Raw genomic sequence first — 23,750 nt, 5'->3', positions numbered from 1 at the left:
ATGGATGCCCCTGTACAGATTTTCCGGGAGGAGCTGGACTCCACCTGCGTGCCGGGGCCCTGTCGCCCTCCCAGCACCAGCAGCAGCTGGCCCCTGGGCTGGGCAGACTATGACAGCAATGCCACTGGGACCTTTGGGGACACCCAGCACAACTACACCAGCATCTCCCCCTCCATTCCCATCATCATCACCGCTGTCTACTCGGTGGTCTTCGTTGTTGGCTTGGTGGGAAACTCTCTGGTGATGTTTGTCATCATAAGGTAAGGGGCTTTACTTGAAAGAGGTGCAAATGGCTGTCCTGAAATTTGGCAGCTCGGGGAATTTATGGAAGCTGTCTGAGTCTGCGTATATCAAGAACTGAACAAAAAAAAAAAGGAGCCAGAATGACCCCAAATCTTTTCAGTCACAGAACCTGCATGGAAGTGCAGTTACAGAGAGAAGGGAGGAACTGGATAAAGGTGATGAATCCTGCAGCCTGTGGGAAAGGTGCTTGGTGCCCCTGAGCTGTGTACATCGGGTGCCCTCTAGGGATGAGAGGCTGCCTTTGACTGAGAGAAAGTGGGAGATAGAAACTTTTGCAGGGTACCTTCTTTTTGTGATTTTATTTTTTTCTCTGCCTGAGAGGAATCCTCTAGACATGGCTTATGTATCCAGCTGTGTGGACACTGATATTTTGCTGCCTCGTCACCTAGTAGCTCTCTTAATGAGGTAGGAGAAAAGGAAACAGTAAGAATCACATCCATTTAATGTAAGCTAAGGGATGCTGTTTCCCTGCTTAGTGGTGTTTAACTCCAGTTGTTGGCATTGCCTTGAAGATAACAAAGCAGATGCAGAGAAGGTTCTACTTTCCCTATTGTTTTTCAGGAAACAGGGGAAAACTGTGTATCTGTGTCAAATAGTTTTTCATATTGAAATACTTAGAGAAATGCATCAATATTGGTGTATTGTTATATTTTTTTCCTGCGCTATGCTTTCTCTCTCTTTTTGTTCTTCCCATTTGTAATTTGTAGTAATTTCTGGACAGTGCAGCTCAGCAGGGTGATAATGACTAACCAAAGAAATTGAAATCATGAAACTTTTCAGTCTCTTCCATCATATTTTATATGAATCTTACAAAAAACTCTGGTTTTTGGTTTGTTTGTTCGGTTTTTTTGTTTTGTTTTGTTTTGGTTTTTTTTGGTGGGCATGTGGTGTATTTGATCAATAAATGAAATCACCTTGAACATAGGAAGAAAAATGGTGGGATTGCAGGTTGATCTTGTTAACAAAGTGTGCATGATAAAGGTCAAGCAGTTGCAGAATGATGAAATAACTCTGCCAGACTTGGTATGGGAGGAGTTAACTGGAATCAGTGAAGTTATTGACGATGTACTTTATGAAAGATGTCTTAGAACCAGGTGAATATCTTGAAAAATGAAATCTCATTTAAAAGTCAGTTCAATAAATAAAGATTCCCGTGGTCAATGCAGGGTAACGGGTTTGCTCCATCTTTGTGATGCTGCAGTTTTTATATCTCATCATTATATCAGCTATTTTACTCTTCATTCAGAGTAAATATTAAATTTGTTTTTGCAAGAAGAGAGACTCCAATCTTAACATGCACAGTGCCATAGGCAGAGTTTTTCTAAGCCATCAATCTTTTAACAGTACAGTGCTGATTTGCCAGTCCAAGCAATGGAAGAAAATTCAAACTTATCCAGAACCCTGGAAGTCAGCATGGATGGATCATATTGATTTGTATGTATTTCTTTTTCTATCTTCTTCTATTACCCTCCTAAGGTTATTTTTATGAAGGTCTAGCTAGCTTTGGCTTCCTCTCCGCCAGATCCTTCTTTACTCTTAAATACATTGTAATTACATTACAAATTTAATTGTATTCAGTATGGAACATTTAAGATTCCAAATGTTCATGCAAGAGTGTATTTTCATTTCTGTCCTAATTTTTAATTTCCTTTCTCTTTCCCACTCATTCTCTCTCTTCACAAGTGCATCTCAAGATGAGTTTTCATAACCCATTGAAAAATGCAGATTGCACCGATGCTTTATGTGGAAAGCCAAGGTCTGCAAAGACAAAGCAGGAAGGGGGTAATCGTGTCCCCTAGCCATCCCAAATTGACTTTCCTGCAGCTAACAGAAATTTTAAAATGGAGTGATGGCTTGTCTTTACCACCAGGAACACTATATTTGTAGGAGTCTTCTCTTTACTGTTTCTCATGTCTCCAAACCCCAAATCCTTCCTCCTGATACCTACTGGACTGGCAGGCAGCACAGGCCTGGCTCCTGCTCCCTTTGCTGTTTTGACCAACACCCACTACTGGCACATGAATTTTCAGTTGTGATAAGGAAGCAAATTGTGTAATTACGTGGCTTACTAAAGATGAAAAGAATTCTTTCAAATAGCCAAAGTATGCTTCCTATGTGATCATAACAGCTCATTTATTGGAGGGATGGGCTGTGTCACAGACCTTTGCTCTTCCCCAGATTGGAGAGCTGGTGTTCATATATCTCCAGGGATGAGGGAGGAGTGAGATTTTTGTATCCTCAGTGATGAGGAGACAATCCTCATGGTGATGCTGCAGACTTCTTGAGACAAAGGAGTGTGTTTTCAGTGAGTGCAGAAATGGAAGCAGGAAGAAAATAGAAAAAAAAATTGATAAGAAGAGAAAGCCATGCAGATAAGTGAGACAGAGCTAAGAAGAAAGGGATAAGTTGAGACAGAGGTAGGTACATCTTTCCAACACTTGAGTGATGTAGAGAAAGAATATGAGTTGGAGAAAATTGGAAATGGCATTGTTCTGAAATCTCTTTAATGTGTTAAGAAATCCCTGTGATAGGAAAACATTCGAGCTGAAATAGGGTAATAGAGAGATCATGTATTTGTCACCTCATTTTGGTGACCAGTCATTCCAGCTCTTATTGAGAGCTGTGTTGAAGGCACAGTGGGAGTAGTACATTAGTACTGTGGTGCCAGTGTGACCTGTTAAACCATGACTCAGGAATCCTGGATTCGTTCTTCCCTTGGTTTTACTGCAGGGATACAAAGCGTTGTTCTTACCTATCAAAGTGATCAAGGTCAATTTGTGGCTCTGTGGCTCAGTTTCCTCTTGTAAAGCGCATATATTGATATTTACTGTCTTTAAACAAAAAACAACAGTTAGATTTATAAACCCAAATCCCGTCACTCAAAATCCTAACAGAACAAGACCAGTTCTATTGTAAGCACTCCAGACAATTCAGACACATCAAAAAAGTTTACTTTTAATGCGCCGAAAGAGGAATGAAACCTGCACCCTTGGCTCTCTCCTTGCAGTTGATATTAATGCTGTGGATGGTTTGCAGGAGCTCTCCCAGTGTTCAGATCAGCTGCATGGTCCATGTGTAAGTACCAAGGGTCTGTTGTCAGACCAACAGCCAGTACGGCACAAGGGATGTAATGCTCATCTAAAGCTGCTTCTTTTCATTGGGAGACAGTAGGAGAAGAACAGGGAGTTTTACTGCCTGCTGCAGTGGTAGAAAGTGCAAATGCTATGTGGGAAGCACGGTACAGAGGAGAAGAGGAGGCAAGAAATGGGTTTGTAGAAACCAGATAAAATTATCTGACCTCATCTGAGTGAAGTTATACAGCTTTGTGCATTTTGACACGGTCAAAACCTATCTCAAGTCCTCAGAACTTTTAATCTCTGGAAGTAAAATAGTTGGCCAGTGTTGATAAATAAAATTGCTTGTCCTTGGAAACATGATAGTCCTTTTCCTTTCTTCTTCTCTTTCTCTCTCTCCTCTCCTCCTGACTTTATTTCTCTAAAATTTAGTTCTAGCTTAAAATAACATGGTGCTTTCTTGTGACAGCTGGATGGGAAGAAAAGTCCTCTGAATGAAAGCTGAGATACAGCTTTGGCAATGGATTTGCTTTTACAAAAAACATAAACATGCTCTGGTAAAAACTCTGTGGGAGCCATGTGGCTGTCTCTTGCCCAGTTCTGAATCACTTTTTGCATGTGCCTTACCTCCATTGTTCCTGAAGTCATTTACTGAGAACAGTTGCTATCATCTAATTCTTAAATAGCCAATCCTGTTATTTCTTTTTAAATTACCATTGACGCTTCCAGTGAACTGTATAATTTTCTGCATGCAAAAGCACTTTTAACAGGAGTTTGTGTCACTGTTATCTATATTCATTCCTAGGGGAATAGAGAAAGCTTGTAGTTTGTTGTGATATTCGTAGAACTGAGTGGCATTTTATGCAACAGAAAGAATTTATAAAGAAATGTCAGCTAAATTCAACTCCTTTCCAGATTGTTTATAAATCTTCTCCATGATGAGAGCTGGGCAAGAAAAAACCGAATGAGGATTAACAAAAGCAAGTGTAGAGTCTTGCATCTGGGGAGGAATAATTGCATGCACCAGTACAGGTTGGGGGATGAGCTGCTGGAGAGGAGCTCTGCAGAGAGGGACCTGGGTGTCCTGATGGACGACAGGTTGGCCATGAGCCAGCAGTGTGCCCTTGTGGCCAAGAGGGCCAATGGCATCCTGGGATGCATTAAAAAGAGCGTGGCCAGCAGGTCGAGGGAGGTGATCCTCCCCCTCTACTCTGCCCTGGTAAGACCTCATCTGGAGTACTGCGTCCAGTTCTGGGCTCCCAGTACAAAAAAGACAGGAATCTCTTGGAAGGTGTCTAGCGGAGGGCCACAGAAATGGTGAAGGGCCTGGAGCATCTCTCCTATGAAGAAAGGCTGAGTGAACTGGGTCTGTTCAGCCTTGAGAAAAGAAGACTGAGAGGGGGACCTGATCCAGGTCTATAAATATCCAAAGTGTGGGGAGCAGAATGGCGAGGCCGAACTCTTTTCAGTGGTGAGTGGAGACAGGACAAGGGGAAACGGCTGGAAACTGCAGCACAGGAAGTTCCGCACAAATGTGCGCAAGAACTTCTTTACAGTGAGGTGACGGAGCACTGGAACAGGCTGCCCAGGGAGGTGGTGGAGTCTCCTTCTCTGGACATGTTCAAGACCTGCCTGGATGCCTACCTGTGCGACCTGGTGTAGGAAACCTGCTTTGGCAGGGGGGTTGGTCTCGATGATCTCGATGATCCTGGGCTCCATCAGGAGAGGGGTGGCCAGCAGGGACAGGGAGGTGATTGTCCCTCTCTACTCAGCTCTTGTGAGGCCCCATCTGGAGTACTGTGTCCAGGTGTGGAGCCCTCAGTACAAGAAAGACATAGAGATTTTGGAAAGGGTCCAGAGGAGGGCGACTAAGATAATCAGGGGGCTGGAGCACCTCCCCTATGAGGACAGGCTGAGGGAGTTGGGCTTGTTCAGCCTGGAGAAGAGAAGGCTGCGGGGTGACCTCATTGCAGCCTATCAATACCTGAAGGGAACCTACACCCAGGAGGGGAGTAAACTCTTCAAAAGGGCTGATAACAGCAGGACTAGGGGAAATGGTTTTAAGTTGAAGGAGGGAAGATTTAGGTTGGATGTTAGGGGGAAGTTCTTTACTAGGAGAGTGGTTAGGCCCTGGAACGGGCTGCCCAGGGAGGTTGTGGATGCCCCGTCCTTGGACGTGTTTAAGGCCAGGTTGGACGGGGTCCTGGGCAACCTGATCTGAATGTGTATGTTTGGTGGCCCTGCTAGGCAGGGGGGTTGGAACTACATGATCCTTGGGGTCCCTTCCAACCCGGGTGATTCTGTGATTCTGTGATTCTGTGATCTCTGGAGGTCCCTTCCAACCCCTACAATTCTGTGATTTCTGTGATTCATTCTAAACAATAATAAAAGTATTAAAATACATATATATAAAAAATGAAATAGATTCAGTATACAAGTTTAAATTAATAACTAGATTTTGGCAACACAAAGATAGCACTTCAAATTATTGTCCTAATTTTATTAAATTACATTTTGAAGTAATATTCTGAAATGAAAAATTTCAGAAGCTGCGGAAGAGTCGACCTAACTGAATTGCCTGTTCTCTATTAATTGTAGCCAGCATGATTTCATTCCTTAATGAAATTATGGAATTGGCTGCTAAAAGTAAAGACCTAGCTGCAGCATACTTTATGAACTTTGTGTCTTTTAATCTGTTTTTACCTGATGAACAGGCAACATCTTACTATTAGCACAGAAGTATCAAATGGATTGATAGCAGTTCATCATGGGACCTGAGGGAATGTCTGGCCTCACCTCTCAGAGTGAAGGTTCTTTTGGTGGATTCTTCAGGATCTGGCCTAGCATGGCACCATTTTCATAAAGACTTTGATTACTAATCACTACTGCCAGCTTTTACAGATGGCACAAAGACCAGGGTAGTAGAAAGAGAACAGGTTTAAAAGTGAAAATATTGGTACCTTGAAAAACATCACTTATTTAAACAAAATCTGAATGTTTTTAATTTATTTAATACCCTACTAGACAATAAGTAAGCGAGACCTGGGATTTATAAGAGACAAGAAACTCAACATGAGTTCCCAAAAAGATGCTATGATAAGAAGAGCTGATACTGAGACACTAGAGAGAACACAGGAAGGGGTTGGAAGGAATATTTATTAGAGAAAATATTAGAAGGAAGCTATTGCTTATAATGTGTAATCTGTTTGGCTTGTGGAAAGATATTTGTTATCTTTCCAGACATTTCCACTGGGCTAGCAGCCAGGTGGTCATTTATTTCAGGGAAAGACATAACTGGTATTAATGACTAGAGCAAGAAAAATTATGGGGAGTCCTTTTGAGCTGACAGAAAGTGAAAACGTACAAGCACTTGCCAATTTGGCTGCTGTTGAGACAGCAAGTTTGAGACAGATGATCAGTCCTCAGCAGGGGGAATGCAAGATGCAAGCATGTCCCTGAGAAACATGTGGTGCAGCAGGGAGACAGTGGGGACAGACTGGCTTAGTCCTTGGTGAGGAGACAGAGAAAGGGAGGACTGGGGACTTTTAATTTTGTTTTTCCCCAAAGAAGATTTGGAATTTGCTGGAAGGGTGTCATGGTAGGACATCTTTAACTTAGTGACTTTGTCCTGGGATGTGCTAAGGGTAGGGAGGGATAATCTTTACTGGCTACTTACTATCTATTCAAACTGTGATTAGTTGATTTCTATCTGAAATTCTCTGACACAGGTGAGTTGTCAAGGAGAAATTTAATTTCAGTTATATATTGCTTTCCAAAGGAAAAGCAACCAGGAAGACTTTGATAAAATCTACTTCTAGGAAGATTACCTCATGTTTATCTTTTGGTCCTTCCATCTGTAAGACCCAGATAAGTCTCAAAATGCAGACCCTGTGCTCTGTTCTTGAAGGCAGACTTTGTGCTTTGATCATTGCTATGCTCTTTTGTGGAGCCTGAAAGGCATTAGGAAATATTAGTATGAATGCCATCTTGTCTACTGGTTGGCATGAGTGCACAAACTGAATTAACTTTGGGGAAGGAGTGTGTACAGATGGATAGAGGACGTGGAAAGAGGAGTGTCTGACCAGTGCTGGCATTCTCCGACCTATAAAATAGATATAAATAACGAATATATGAAGATGCAAAGCATTTTTATGATCCTATTGGGAAGTTTGCATGCTAGTCTGTGTATCATCTTTGAAATATTTAATTATCCTAAAGCCAGAGGGTTCAGATCTCATTAGACTCAGCTTCTAATCCCTGGAGAAGTGAAAATTAGTTCTAGGAAATTTGCTATTTTCAATTTTCAAGACATTGTTTAAAATGAAAGCTCTTTTTTTTTTTTTCTTTGTGAATATTGTAGCCCAACATATTTTTCTTCAATGCATGAGTTTCTGTTAATGTGCGGCAAGAGTGCATGGAGAACCTTTCTGTTTTCTGCATCCGTCAAACCACTAGTGCAGCACACAGCACTCTGCCTGGCTGCTCTTCGCTGCAGAGGTTAGTGCTACTCTGAAGCACACTGTGAGCAAACATCTAGGGTTCCCAAACCTAGCTACCGTGCACCTGGAGGACAGGGGATTTCATATTTGCTGGTTGGCTGGATAGACAAGTGCATTTCCCAGTGCATTGTCAGTAGACTATCCACAGTGTTTAACATAGGGCAGTTAAGAAAGTTCTACTTGAGAAATGGTAGATGAGAACCTGCATGTTTGAATTAGTTCAATTAAGCTATTCAATACGTTAATTTACTGTTCACATGCAGAATTTTTTACCATGCTGCCGGCTGTTGGATAGCATTGCATCTTAATCTCAGATATGGCTTTCTGAATTATTGGTTTGTAAAGGTGCACTGGAAAAGAAAAATATTTTCATGGGAGCTATCAGCCGTGATTTTCAGTTGACTGTCTTAATATTTCCTGCTTTTAACTTGCCTCATCTCCTATGGAAAATATGTGCTCATAAAATCATAGAATTACAAGTTTGGAAATGACCTGCAAGATCATCTACTCCAACCATCCTCCCATTACCATTGCTACCACAAGCACTAAACCATCTCTCGTAGCACCTCATCCAGACACCTCTTGAACACTGTCAGGGATGGTGACTCCACCACCTCCCTGGGTAGCCATTCCAGTGCCTGACCACTCTCTGAGAGAAAAAGATTTTTCCTTATGTCTATCCTAAGTTTCCTCTGGTACAACTTGTGGCCATTTCCTTGGGTCCTGTTTGTTGCCTGGGAGAAGAGGCCAAACCCCTCCTCATCACAACCTCCCTTCAGGAAGTTGTAGCATGCAATGAGGTCTCCCCTGAGCCTCCTCTTCTCCAGACTAAACAATCCTCAGCTGGTATGCACAGTATTAATTCCCAGGACCTCCCTATGTGAGGGCCTTCTGAATTCTTTCTTTATTTCTTACCTGCAGAAACTTCTACTTAGGAGAAAATGTTCAACTATACCTGACTGCTTCCAGCCAATGTCTGCATGCATAGCTGCTTATGTAGCTGGAAAGAAAGGCCCTGAAAAATCTGCTATCCCTGATATCCTTTTCCTTCTGAGTAATGAGATTTGTTCTCTTTGCCAGCCAATCTCGGACCTACAGCAGAAAATTCATTTATTAAAATCATAGAATAACAAAATCATTATGGAATGTGGAAATTGCCGTAGAGATCACCAAGTCCAACCACCAATCCGTTACAACCATGCCCACTAAATTCAGTGCCATATCTGCATGTTTCTTGAACACTTCAAGGGATGCTGATTCCATCACTATCCCTGGACAGCCTGTTCCAATAATCTCCCTCTTCCACATAGAAGAAGCATTTTTCTCTGCTTTTGGGACTCACAATGCCCTCCATGAGAAGCATATCCTTTCAAGACTTTAAGAGCAAAGGGAAAAGTGGACACCATCAGAGATGGAAACGCTGTACGAACAAATTTTGGAGTATTGGTGTTTCTAACACTAAATATATTTCTCAGAAAAGATGCTCTTGAAATCACACAAAAATATTAAAAGTCCTTATCACAGAAGGAGAAAAAAATATTCATTCTTATGAAGTAGTGAGCATTTTTCTTCATTTTTACCCGGATATATGTAAACTTTACTTTTCCTGTCCCTAATTCAGATGCTGGTTGTTAGGCTGAAGAAGGAAATCTTCCACATCTAAATCTAGAAGATCTTGTTCTGGCTCAGCCTATGGCTAGGTCAGAGGAATAATGATAGTAGTAAATCGTAAGGGTTTTAATGGCATCTTCTGAAATTTAAGTAGATTATGCTCCCTGATGGGAACATGAAAGCCACGATCATGTTTTGCCTCTTTAAGTTGCCCAAAAATAAACACCTAGAGGTGTTTATTAACAAACAGAATTCCACTTTAGGATGTGATTTTGAAGGCAATATATACAACTTTTTTGTAGGCTTTTTGTGATTTTGATGTTAAAGACAGGCAACATTTAAGCATGTGTGATAATAACTTTCACCTTTAATTAAAATGTTTTTCTGACGCCTTCTCCACTGCTAACATCTGACTGTCATTCAAAAAGTAGTAATTTTTGTGTTCCTCAAATGATTTCAATCTTAACTTCATATTATCATTAATCTCTTACATTGAGTTTGAAGATCCAAAAGATGGCTGAGTCATCCTTTTGAATTAATATGTTTGGAATATATCCTCCTCCTCTTTTTCTTTCCCCTCCCCCCGCCTCCCCCCCTCCCCCCTCCCCCTCCTCCCCCCCGTTCTGATGCAATATGATATTGAGCATGCCCTGAATACAGAGATTTAGAGCTTTCATGAATAAGCTTTTCAGCTGCTTAATCTCCACATACATCACCCAGAGGAACCTAGTGGAACAGTGCCTGCATTCTGGTGATAGGTGGTTTTGCAATTTGCTTTTAGACATGCTTAGCATTTCATTTACATTCACTGACTCAGGTATCTGCCAAAAATATGTTTGTTATAGCTTGTATTTTTCAGGCTTTTGTATTTTCATTCTGGTATTGCAGCTTGTTGTTGTAGTATACCTGTTAGACTTGCTCCCCTTCCCCCTCCCCCCCCATTTCATACCACAGGGAAAATCTGAGCCTATTACAGCTGTACCAGAGTCTCCTTTTCAGCTTGTATTAATTTTGTTAATGTTATGCTGTATGTTAGCATGTACGCTCCTCCCTTCTAGTTAAGATAATGCCTTTAAGGGGCTCTTCTAGTAGGTTTACTAATGCATTTTTATTTTTTTCTGAAAGCATGCCAACTTCTTGCTAGCATGCTTCCTCCTTCCATAACCACAGTTTCACTGATTGGAGGTGCAATTCCTTTTTCCTGTTTAGTGTCTTAAAAAGATGCGCAAAGTAAATTCTGCGCCAAGAGGAAAAGTTCAGTAGTGATGGCTGAAGTGAGAGATGGGGAAAATTTTCTCAAGGTCAGTCTAAAGCCAGCCTCAGAGAACTTTCCACTTTTGAAAAACGTGCTTAGGCTAAGTTGTGATAGTTACGAGAAATTTTCTTGTGATATGTATGTAGATATGATTTTAATGTTGCTTCTTAAAAAACACGGTCATATATATATCCAAAAAATTACATCTAAAGCAGAGTTTTCTTTCTCATCTTGACTATTTTCTGCAGGTTTTTCATGTATTCACTGATTATTTAAAGCATGCAGAGGATTGAGTCCTCCTAATTGCTTAACCAGTAGTCTCAAAATCTACCAACTCGCTTAAGTCAGTGAAGGATTGTCTGCTTCTTGAAATAAGATGCTAACACCTGATTTAGCTGTGAGACCTTCCATTCTTATGTTGTATCACTCTTGTTTACTCTGCTAGAGTAATTTAAGTGTGTTGTAGTATATTCCCCCTAAATAACATTCAACTATTTGAATCAATAATTTTGTTTATTTTTTAAATATGATTCCCTTACTCCCTTACTTCATGACTATTTTCATCTTCTTCTTGTGCAGATTTGGGCATAGGGGGAATGCTCAAACCATAAAAAATATTGCCTCCTATATTTCAGTGCAATAGAAAAGTGTTGTAGAAAAGCAGACAATTTTCTCATCTAGAATTAGACTCAAGACTCTATCAGGGTCCACTTCAAACTGTCTGACAGCCACAGTTCTTGCTCTATTACTTTAGCTGGACTTTTGATTAAGCCAGCAAACACATATCTTCAGCGACGTCTAAGCATTTAATATTTTTTGGATGTTTAATTCCAAAAATTCAAAAGGAGTTTGGATGATTGAGTTCAGACTCTCAAAGGATTTTCTGAATTTATGAACTCCTAAATTATGTGTGATTTAATCCATATTGCCTACAGCTTAAAAGGCCAATATCTTACTGAAGTGAAGGCCAATGCTTCAAGCTTTCCATTATTATTGTGACATAAAAGAGATTTAGGGTGGCATCAGTAAAATGTGTTTGTACTTAGCATTACAGAGGTTAACCAGTGAACTTGAGTTAGGTACCCATCGCTGCTTGGCTGTACCTGGAAGAATTGATTGCCTAAATAAATAAAATAAAGTATTAATTGGAGCTGTATTTATTAGTCTTCCTCCTTCTTGTTCAAAGTCTGACAGAGAAGGGGTCAGAGTCTTTCAAGTGCCTGTTCTGACAGAGAGAACAGTGCAAGCAGCACCTGCCCGTGGTTTCTGAACTGGGAGGGAATTGGGCAAGGCCAACTGGTCATGGGCCTGCCAGGGCACTGAGCTATGGGGAAGCACTGGGCACACAGGAGGTAAGGCTATCAAAGCCAGCACTATTATGTGCATGTGCCAAGGAAATGAACCAAAGCTTTCCACAGAATTTTATAAATGGAATGGCACACTGTTTTATATAAGCATGTATGTGCATATCAATTTCATCTGCTTACATTGGAGGTCGTATAAATTCTGATGCTTGGATGACTCTGAATTTCTTAATACCTGTACATAACAAGACATCCTTGTTGTTAGATCAGTGCAGTGAGGAGTATTATTTTACTTACATGTGCATGTAATACAGAGTCTAAAAAATTAAAATTGCTCACTTTATGTTTATAATATCACACACAATGTGTATACAGAGAACACTATTCATGTTCCAGCTTCAGAATTTTGAATTTTGAAGCTATCTAAAAAATTACTTCTATTTTACAGGGGATCTTTTCTGTGCAAGGGTGCACAGGGTGCTAGGATGAGGGTGCAAGCGTGAGGGTGAGGGGTAAAGACTACTGGGAAAATAAAATGTACATTGTCACATAATTAAACTATGTCATACACGCACATAAAAAAGTTTGCAAGGAACAAGAGATTTTAGAGATAAAGGCTTTCAGAGATTTGATTTTTTAACACTAATGAAATCCTCTTAGATATTTCTTATTAAAGTTTTCTGGTTTTCTTTAAAGGGTAAAGATCAAGGAATTTCTTCCATTTGTGAAAGCAAACTTTTCCTATCCAAATGATTGGGGAATTTTTGAACATCCACAAAAGTAGTGATTCAGAAGAGCTAGCAGTAATTTCACATCTGCTTACCACAGCTATTACATTTAATTTAAATATTCCTGTATTGAGCCTAGTAACTTGTCTTTGACTGAAACACAGCTACTTGAAAAACTGCAGACATTGATTTGAAGACATAAAAGAAGGAAAAATTACTCCTTTTTTTTTTGTGAAATTTATTTCCCATAATAATCACTTCAGTTTTTGAGATATATCTGTCGTTCTTTATAAGCCGAGTTTCTCTGGCTGTGACTCATGTATTTGTTCTGGTTATACTTTTCTTTCCAGTCTGAAAGAGCTCTTCAGACCTTGATATTTTCTCCTTGTGAAGAACTCCAGACTCTCCAATCAGGCCAGCTCTCAGTGTTCTTTTTGATCAGCTAGCTGTTTTGCGCTCTCTATGTTAAACACAGTAACAATTTTCTCCACTTAATTGACTTATTTTTGTGGTACAATAAGGTGTGTTTTCTGTATTTTCATAATCTTTTTTTTTTTTTACTTTGAACCAGGCAATAATTCCAAATTTCAGTATTCAGTGATATCTTCAGAACTAAAATCACCATCAGGAGTGCTTTTTCTTTTTTCCCAAGGGAGAAAATTCTTAGTCTGTTAATGTGTCTTGTATTGGTTTTTCCTCACCTTGTCTTCTCATATTTCTGTTTTCACAGTGTCTTATGGGCTGTAATATGGCCTACAAGACAAATAACCTCCTCTACTTGAGGACATGTTTAAGGAGGCTGGTTGTAGAGAAGCCCAGCTCTGACTGGTGGGTTCTTTCCCATCTTTATTCTGCCTTTGATCTTGGAGAATCTCAAATGAGCGCACAGGGAGACCAGAGTAAGGGGTAGAGCACTCACAGCTGTAGAGCACTATCCCAAGAAGCAAGTACCAAGAATCTTTGCAGTCATGTCAGCAATTGCTGCAGGCTGTTGGCATCTCAGTTGGGAGGTTTTTTACCTTCTATTCCCATTCAGTTCTTGTTTCTGTGCTTTGAACCAGCAATTCTGCTTTATTTTCTCAATTAATTCTAGTAAGAGTAGCATAGAAGAATGAACGCTATTTTTCACGCTTCATGTTGGTCATTAAATTACATACTGGCCCATATTTTAATTAATATTTGACTTACTGACTAGGCATATTTTGACAGCACTTTGAAGCTCTGCTAGATATAGTTTTTTCAAATTAATTTTGATTGTACATGTCACAGTTTTAAAGACAAACAGACACATTAAACAACATGTTTATAAGCTGAACAGATTAGATCTAATATTTCCTTTGTAAGCTCATTAATAATGAATAACAAGATCTAGCTGGATGTGTTTCTGTGTGTGTTGAATGTATGCGTTTTAGTTTGGGCACACATTCAAAATAATGAAATAATTTTGAGAAGGAAAATCTGTCATTGAATCTTGTAATAAATTGATGGCAATGAGCAAAAGTAACTTTCACTACACAGTGAAAGGGGAAAAGCATTTCAGAGAGGAGAGTTAAGTATATTCCTATGTTAATAATGGAAATGAGAGAGGCTCTCCTTCATGGTTTAGGTTAGGCATAAGGAAGAACTTTTCTCTCAGAGAGTGGTCAAACACTGGAATGGCCTTCCCAGGGAGATGGTGGAGTCACCATCCCTGGCAGTGTTCAAGAGACGTCTGGATGAGATATGGCTTAGTGCTTGTGGTAGCAATGGTAATGGGAGGATGGTTGGAGTAGATGATCTTGCAAGTTGTTTCCAACCTTGTAATTCTATGATTCTCTGATTGATGCTTTGTGTCCATAGTAGAGCTGGCAGCAGTCCTCTTCACCCTGGTACAGAACCTGTGCCCACAGAGTTAAAGTTAGCATTATACAGAAGAAAGCATGGTCCTGTTTAAGATCATATTTCTCTGTGTAGGTTAAGGTTCTCGCTACATGGAAAAAACAAATGCTTCATTTTGGTGAAATTAAAGGATGCAGAGAAGGCATTGCTATGATACTTTTTTCCATTGAGATATCCTGCTTAAATAGTTATCATCTTTTATAATAGAAGTTGTGGAAGAGTAGGCAGGGAAAATCTGGAGATGAAGGAGGAGAAATTGGAAATGTGGGAGAAAAGAAGATAAATTGCTAGAACTTGTACAAGATGGCAATCTGGCCCAGCAAAAGTAACTATTAACAGAGATTCCTACATCCATGAAATGTCTATTGCTACAACAAAACAAACAATACATTTGTAAATACTGACAGTTAGCAATAAGAAAAGGAAACACAAAACAATTTTGTCACTTGCAAATGTAACAATGATATTTGCTTGTAGATGTAGTTGAGAAGGTAGCATGGAAATCATTGTTTGGATTATTAGATTAAATTTATTCATTATCTGGTTTTACGCGTACTGGATAGCTGTAACTGATCATGCAGGTTGAGGGACTGAATGAAAGGTGTTTACTGTTAATTCAAGGGTCCTGAATATATGCACTTCTGTCACAAATTAGGAATGATAGCAAAAAAATAACGACTGCAGATTGTCTGAAAAACTGTTACGTATTTGAATGTACTCAGTCATATAAACCTTACTTTTTTGTCTTTCAGATATACAAAGATGAAGACAGCAACCAACATCTACATTTTCAATCTGGCTATGGCAGATGCACTAGTTACCACGACTATGCCTTTCCAAAGCACAGAGTACCTGATGAACTCTTGGCCATTTGGGGATGTGCTGTGTAAAATAGTTATTTCGATCGACTATTATAACATGTTTACCAGCATATTCACACTGACCATGATGAGCGTTGATCGATACATTGCTGTATGTCACCCTGTGAAAGCTCTGGACTTCCGTACTCCTCTCAAGGCAAAGATAATCAACATCTGTATCTGGCTGTTGTCCTCATCTGTTGGCATATCTGCCATAGTTCTCGGAGGTACCAAAGTCAGGGAAGGTGAGTGTGAGCATGCAAAGCGGAGACTTCATTTTATTTGAATGTAAAACATTGCTTGGAATATTGACTAAACCTGATTGATTTTGACTTTGGTAATTTGTGCAAACTTTACACATAGAAGATCATTCACATTCCTTGTTTCAAAAAGTGTGCCTAAATTTCTGACATTTTGAAATATGGCGTATAAAGAATTTAAGCTCAGATATCCTTGCCGACTTAAAGAATCAAGTGCACTTTGAAGCACTATTTGTGCTAGACTGAGACCATAAGAAAATAACAACAGACAGCAGGGGGAAGTAGTCAGGTATTTGAACATGGCTGAAAATTCAAAGACCAGATGAAACTTGAAATGTAGGCTGAGAGTTTTTTCTGTAGGCATTGTGAGAGTAGTTCTGATGAGGTTTCAAGAGCAGAAACTAGTTTGCTTCTCATTAGCATTACTATTAAAGCTTGGGAGCTTTTTGTCAGCAACCATTTCACAGAACTTAAAGATATGGTGAAAAAAGGAAGAAAGACAGTAGCTGGAGAGAAAAAAGGTAAGCTAAATGCTAAGAAAATGACAGTGTCAGAAATTCTTATTTAAAAAGGAGTAGGACATGTATGTAGACTTGGAAAGGCTGAGAAGCATCAGCAGAGGAACCAGGAACACAGAGCATGGCAGGGAAGCAACTACAGAACATAAAGTCAATGAATGTGACCATGGAGTGCTGTAGGCTCTGTTGAAATTTGTAATCTGTGAAGGACTGCAGATTTAGCCCCTATATCCAGTGACTCTTTACTATGTTCTGCTAGGGAGTTAATCTTATTTTGAAATCCTTGAAAAGGAAAGGGGAGATATGTACTTCCTACCAGCAGGTATAGCAGCAATATGGGTGCAGTACTGTGTCTTCAAAACCTCTAATGTATGTTCTGGTATTGAGGACATTCTGTTATGGATGGCTCTGCGAAATACAAGGCATACATATTTATTTGGTAGTAGTGATGTCTGGGATGTTACTTTTCTTTTGACAAATGATTAACAAATTGCTGATTTAGCTGCCTATTCCAGTAGAAAGTTTTCACTCCTCCCAGGAGAACTGGTAAACTTTACATAAGGGCACAGTTTTATCCGGGAGAGAAAATAAATGCAGTGTGTTTAACTCCTTGGCATAGATCAGTGCAAACAAAACAATGGTGTTCATTAATAAAACAGCTGTTCAAGTGCTGTTTTGTTTGATTGAGGATATTCAAATTCTTTTTTTCTGTTGGTCTTACAGTGGGTATGTGAAAGGAGAGCGTCTCTGGAAACATCTTTCAGACATTTGGGAGTTCAAGTTTCCCAGTTTGCAGTGCTGTAACTCTTCTTCCCTATCAAGTTCTTACAGGCTCTATAAAGCCATGTGCAGCTCAGGAAAAAAACACTTCAGAACATCTGTGAGAAGAATTTTTGTCTGTCTACTTAAGAAATTCTGAAGGTTATAAAAGATTGGCCAAGTGTTTTGTTTGAAGCATGCTTAACTACCAGAATGTTCTTTTCATTTTGTAATCATCACATTTGGATCAAGGGGCTGCTCTGAGGCCAGAAACGATTAAATGCCTTTTTCACACCTCATGGCAGGTAGATATTTTTTCCTGCAGAAACACCTATTAGAAATACAGCTGGGCCAAATGAGGTTGGAAATCACTGGTAAATGTTTGTCAGTCCCTACTGTTCAGCCCTGCTTGTCTGATCTACAGTGCCTCTTGAGCGTTTATTACCAGTTATTTTTTCTGGTGTGTTCATGAATTGTGCTGTGGCAAAAGGGAGAATACTAAGATACTCCTTACAGCAGGAGCTCAGGACAGAAACTTTATTTTACATTGGTGACAACAGTTGCTGTTTATATGCTACAGGGCCTCTGTTGGGTTTGGATTTAAACAACATCAAACAGAAACTGACTATATTTAAAGCTACAAACCCATGCTCAATTAGTCCTTTTTATTCTCACAATGCAGGATTTCTCCCTGCAGTGTCCTTCCAGATGCATTTTCCTTATATCTGTATAAATTTTCCCTCTCTGGACTTAATGGAGCCTTTATTGCTGAAGAAGCATTTGCTTTAGAAAAGAAAAGGCTCCAGTTTAATAACTCAGTTGAGTAGAGAGAAGTATGAATGCCTGAAGGCAGTAGGTTACTAAGACATTTAACAGAAATAGATATCCTGTACAAGGATTGAGATGAATCTTAAGCGGTAGCTTATCAAATATTTTAATATACCTTTATACAAAAGTACCATCTGAAGTGAAGGAAGTACTTTTCTTTAAGTACATTGAAATATTGGAATATCTGGCTTCAGAGTGGGACAAGACACTGAAATTTTAAATGCTCATTTTGTGACACTGTACTCTACTTAGTTCTGAACTTCTTCAGGCAGAAAGTAGCCCAAAAGAACCCTGCATTTTATTCTTTCCTCAAACACCTGAATATGATTGTGATATTGTGTATCTCTGACAGGGATATTTGTTGGCCATCAATGTAAACCATGAAAAAGTAAATGGATTCCATAGGGCATCCATGTCATTGGGAGAGACAACACTATGAATTTAGGATAAGACTTAAGTAAATTGTTATGAATCTTGAACAGCCATTACGTTTATATTCAATAATTTATTGGCTCCTGAAATACCATTGTCATTTACAAAATTATATAAAGTGTAGCAAGCATAACTGTATTTAGGGGTCATGGACCTGCAGATTTTTTTTCTGTCTTCTTCTGAAGGAGATAAAGCATTTCTTTTGAGAATTTGGATTTTGTGTTGAGGGATATGGTTTAGTGAGAACTATTGGTGATAGGTGGATGGTTGGACTGGATGATCTTGTAGGTCTTTTCCAACGTTGGTGTTTCTGTGATTCTGTGAGTATTCTTATTAAAAAAGCTTCCAAAATTAAAATTGAATCAAGTATACTAATGCTTTTTTTTTTTTTTTAACCTTCTCAGAGTATACTTATGCCTATATTTTATTTTTATTTTTGTGTATATTCAATTTAATATTGTATTAGTATTTTTAGTACTATTATTATATTTAGTATTATTATATTTGTACTTATTTAGTATATTAGTATATCAATACTTATTTTAATACTAAAATATTTGCTTATATTTATAATACAATTAATTACACATTTTTTATCTCAGTAATTAAGTGCAGTTTAAATATCTTTCACTGTAAAATTAAAAGATTTTTTTGAATGAAAAGCAATGTCAAAATTATCTGTTCAAATTCACAGAATGTGAAACATTGTAAACCTTTTTTTTTTCCAGATGGTTTTGATTAGGATAGAATAATGTTGGCACAGTAAAATTTCTAAGTCATTTCTGATTTTTCCTTTTCTATTACTGGAAGGGCTGCCTGGATTCTGAGCCCTTTGCTGGGGGATGGTGGCTGGGCTATACTTGCTCTTCCACCTGCATCTGAAAGTTCCAGGCTTTCCTTTCAGCGTGACTCCAGATGTTCAGCAACACCTACCCTCTCAGAAGTGGCAGCAAAATGCATGGATTCCTCTGGCTTTCTCAGGAAGATTTGATTGGAATAAACATCTTAATCAGCAGGAGCTTTTTCTAACCTAATAATTTGGATAAATCCCTGAAATTAGCTGTGAAGAGGGACAGTTTCAGTGAATGAATGGATGTGGCGTAGAGCAGTCATCCCTGATCAATCACAGCTCACATTTATCTCAGCTGCACATCTAGCTGCAACTTACTGGTCTAACTGTTGTACCCTCATCCTGTTTTGATTGCTGCACCTAGGCTGTGGTCTACTACAAATAACAGTAGTAATCAATGTGGAAGTTTCCTTGAAGATCATTATTAAAGTTTCTAGAATAAAATATCAGAAGAGCAGCTTACTTTGTCAACATATAATCACAGAGGATTAAGAGAAGTTGATTGAAAGCTTCAGGCCTATGACATTATAATTGTGTTATCAGTTTATCATTCTGCATCAGTCTTGAAAGATTCTTTTCACTTTTCAGCTTTCAGAATCATCCATTAGTTATTATATTCTCTGAAACAAAATTTCAAAATATTTAGCTTCATTTTCAACTTTCTATTTGTTATTTTAGAATTTAACTCATCCAGTGACACCTTTCTGATATCTATCCACGGACATGTCTGTATGATACCATAAGGATAACTTCACACGCAGGCACACGCAAACAGCCCTTCTTCACAACAATATCAGCAACATCAATTTGGTTTGTGAAGCATTTTGATAGCAAGGAAATACAGTTTGATGGATTTTTTTTCTGACTAGTCTTACGGAGACATATAAAAAAGTGATATGCAACAGTGTATTGAAGTTTTCCACCCTTTGGTCTGATTCAACATAGCCAGTAGATACCAATTTGCAGAGGAATGATGAATTCCCTAGGGGAAAAAACAAAACAAAAGCAAACCAAAGAATAATGCAGATTTGGCAGGAGAAAATATAAGATACAACTCAGAGTGAAATACCTTGTGTTACCTTGGCTTGTCTTCAGTGAATTTTAACTGCTGATAGTAGTTATAAATTTACCCCTTGTTTTGCTTTGCTATTTATCTTATCTCTTGTTTTGCTATGTGGTTTATATGCTGGAAGGTGGCCATGAGGTCAGAAAATGAAACCTCAAATATTTCACACCTTAGCAGCCTCCTGTCAGATGGAATATTTCTGGGACATAAAATAATGTGACAGCTCATGACTTTGAATCCTGGCATAGGCAAGGAGAAAGGAAGTGGGATGGCACTGGTGGTTCAGATCCCACAGTTGCTGCACAGTCTGAATTTTCAGTGATGTGATCTGCAAAAAGAGCAGCTTCCATTTGACTCTGCACACAAACTTATTTTGTTTGCTTCTATGTGACTGAAAAGAATCTGTTGCCAGGAATTAATTTTTCTGAATGCAAGAATTTCCGTGTATTCAGTTTACTCTGAAGAAAACACATGGGAAAAGATTACTACACAATTATCGCACATTGGCAAAATCTTCCTACAATCAAAAGCTCATTGCACTGCCACCATTCATAATATGAAAAATCTGCCTCCTTACGCAGACAAAATCTTGTATAGTTTGATAGTAATTATGAGTTTTCCACTCCATTAAACCTGGTATACTCTTCTTGGCTTTAAATCTCAGTGAGATTCAAATGGAAAAAAATTGTTCATCCTATTTTATAAATTTTAATTTTTCTGCCTGTGTTCTTAGCTCCTCCTGTGGGAAATTACATTTATACAATGTTATGCAGTTTAAAAAACCCATCTCTATGTAAGTAATTTCCAGAGAAAGCTGTGTAAAACCAATTTCAGTGGTAATGTAAAGCTTTTCATTGAGTGATTTAATGATAACTTCCTTTATTAGTATCACAATGCAAGATAATCGCTTTCTCTAGCTTACACCATGATAATTATATTATTTAGAATATCTAATAATAAAGCAATTTTCTTGCTTCTTTCTTTCCTAGATACTGCTAGCACTGAATGCTCCTTGCAGTTCCCAGACAGAGACTATGTGTGGTGGGACATCTTCATGAAAATCTGTGTCTTTGTCTTTGCATTTGTTATTCCAGTGCTCATTATAATTGTTTGCTATACTCTGATGATCCTGCGCCTTAAAAGCGTACGACTTCTCTCAGGGTCTCGAGAAAAAGATCGAAACCTGCGCCGCATCACCAGGTTGGTTCTTGTGGTTGTGGCAGTTTTTATTATCTGTTGGACTCCTATTCACATTTTTGTGCTGGTTGAAGCATTGGGGGATGTGTCCCACAGTACTGCTGCTGTATCCAGCTATTATTTCTGTATTGCTTTGGGGTACACCAACAGCAGCCTCAATCCTATCCTTTATGCCTTTTTGGATGAAAACTTCAAGAGATGTTTCAAAGACTTCTGCTTCCCCTTTAAGATGAGGATGGACAGGCAGAGTACCAGCAGAGTTCGAAACACCGTGCAAGACCCAGCTTATAGGAGGGAAGCAGATGGGACAAACAAACCTGTATGACTAGTCGTGGAAATGTCGTCTTACTGTCCGCAAGAGAGAGAAGAGTCCAATGATCTTGGACTGACACAGATTACCACTGCAGTTTGAACTAGACTCACACAGACATTTCTGGAACATTTAAGAAGTCCTAGTGGGTTGAACCAAGTCGATTATTGACACACAAAGACATTCTGAAAATAAGTTCAAGTGTAGAGGACCTGATTAGTGGTCAGATTTTGGCACCATAATTACGGTAGTTGACCAGGTGCTACTGCACATTTCTTGGGAAAGAGGAGAAGCTTATTATAGTGTTAAGTAAAGAAAGTTGTGGGTTTTCTCTTTACACTGTAAGATTATCTTAACTGACATTAAATTATAACAGTAAGTTATGCCAAAAGCATAGATTTACTCAAATATTGATTGCTTCTGAAGTATACAGGTTGACAACATGATTTGTCATATTCTTTTAAAGTGAAAAGTGTTATTTATGTTTCAGCAGAACACTACCACATTCCCCTCAACTAATGTATTTGTAACATTTGTCTGTTCTGTGAAAATGCAGCTTTAGCATGAACTGCCTACATATCAAAATGACTTTATTATGTCTGTGTATGGTAAAGCATTGCAGTGTTTAAAAATACTGGGACTTAAGGAAAATTGTTAGTATATCTTTTGCACGTGATTAATCACCTGTATGTAATGTTTTCTGTGCGGTTTTCCAAGATGTTTGTATACATCTGGATAATATAATATTCATTTTCAGAGTGTATTTTCATCAAGAGACTAGAAAGCTTCACATTCATAACTTGTTAAAAGTCTGATGGAAAACTGTGCCACATTCTTTGTATGGGAATAAATAGTTCAATTTCATTTTCAATAAATGGAACATACATAAAAATAGAGCTGTTCTCATTTTCCTGAAGAAATTAGCAGATTCAAAATAAATATTCAAACAGCTGTTGATAGAAACTAGTGAATTAGTAAATAGATTAACTGGACTGATACAAAGGAGATGAAGACTAAATATATTGTCTGGTTTCTTATAGAGTAATAGAATCATTTGAGTTTGAAAGCTCCCTTACAGGTCATCTAGTCCAACTCCCCTGCAGTGAACGGGAGCATCTACAGCAAGAACAGGTTGCTCAGAGCCCTGTCCAGCCTGACCTTGAGTGTCTCCAGACATGGGTGCATTCACATCTCTGGGGCAACCTGTTCCAGTGCCTCACTATTCTTACTGTGACAAACTTCTTTTTAGATAGCCAATCTAAATCTCCCTCTATTAGTCTGAAACCATTTCTCCTCATCTTGTCCTATCACAACAGACCCTGCTAAAGAGTCAGTCCCATTCCTTCTTACAGCTCCCCTTTCGATACTAAAAGGCCGCTACCAGGTCTTCTCAGAGCCTTGTCTTCTCCAGGTTGAACAGCCCCAGCTCCCTCAGTCTGTCCTCATAGGAGAGGTGTTCCATCCCTTGGGTCATTTGTGTGGCCCTCTTCTGGATGCACTCCAACAGGTCAGTGCCTTTCCTGTACTGAGGACTCCACATCTGGATGTAGCATTCCAAGTGAGGTCTCATGAGCACAGATCAGAGAGGCAGGAGCACCTCCCTCACCCTGTTGGCCATGCTTCTTTTGATGCAGACCATGCTTCTTTTGATGGTTCTCTTTTTTTTAATTTTTTAATAATTACATATTTTCTTTGATGCAGTCCTATGAACTCATATAAGCATTTGTTTTCCTATGAAGATGGAGAAACTAAAGCACAACAACACTAATTATCAATCTGCTGAGGGTAAATCTGAGGTAAAACTGAACCTAAACTTCAACTTGTAGTTTTTCATCTTGGCCACCAGATATCTTTCTGGTACCTTTAGTCCTTATGCAAAATCATGTTCGGTGTGGGTATCCTCACTGCATAGCAAATTTTCTGAGAAACACAGACTGATTTGGTCCTACTGGAGCAACCAACAAAAAATCCTTTATGCACACAGGTATAAATAATAAAATTTGTTCTTGTAGCTGACA

The 23,750-nt window shown here is 38.9% G+C and overlaps 1 protein-coding gene across 1 annotated transcript; it reads left to right on the top strand.

The window, feature by feature from the left end:
- OPRK1 (opioid receptor kappa 1) lies at positions 1-21,747 on the top strand. Its single transcript, XM_042869596.1, has 3 exons — positions 1-260; positions 15,405-15,757; positions 21,215-21,747. The coding sequence occupies exons 1-3, from the start codon at positions 1-3 to the stop codon at positions 21,745-21,747; spliced, it is 1,146 nt and encodes a 381-aa protein (XP_042725530.1).
- Positions 21,748-23,750: the final 2,003 nt, after the last annotated feature.

The sequence above is a fragment of the Lagopus leucura genome, unplaced genomic scaffold (genome assembly GCF_019238085.1).
Source record: "Lagopus leucura isolate 7727_CA_CO unplaced genomic scaffold, USGS_WTPT01 Super-Scaffold_100002, whole genome shotgun sequence".
Classification (NCBI taxonomy): Eukaryota; Metazoa; Chordata; class Aves; order Galliformes; family Phasianidae; genus Lagopus; species Lagopus leucura.
Note: the sequence above shows the minus strand (reverse complement) of the source record. Positions and strands in the feature narration are given on the sequence as shown.

Excerpts from the sequence above, each read along its gene's own strand:
- OPRK1 (XM_042869596.1), top strand. The coding sequence starts at position 1 with ATGGATGCCCCTGTACAGATTTTCCGGGAGGAGCTGGACTCCACCTGC. Across the intron at positions 261-15,404 it reads GTGATGTTTGTCATCATAAG|ATATACAAAGATGAAGACAG; the intron begins GTAAGGGGCTTT and ends TTTGTCTTTCAG. Across the intron at positions 15,758-21,214 it reads AGGTACCAAAGTCAGGGAAG|ATACTGCTAGCACTGAATGC; the intron begins GTGAGTGTGAGC and ends TTTCTTTCCTAG.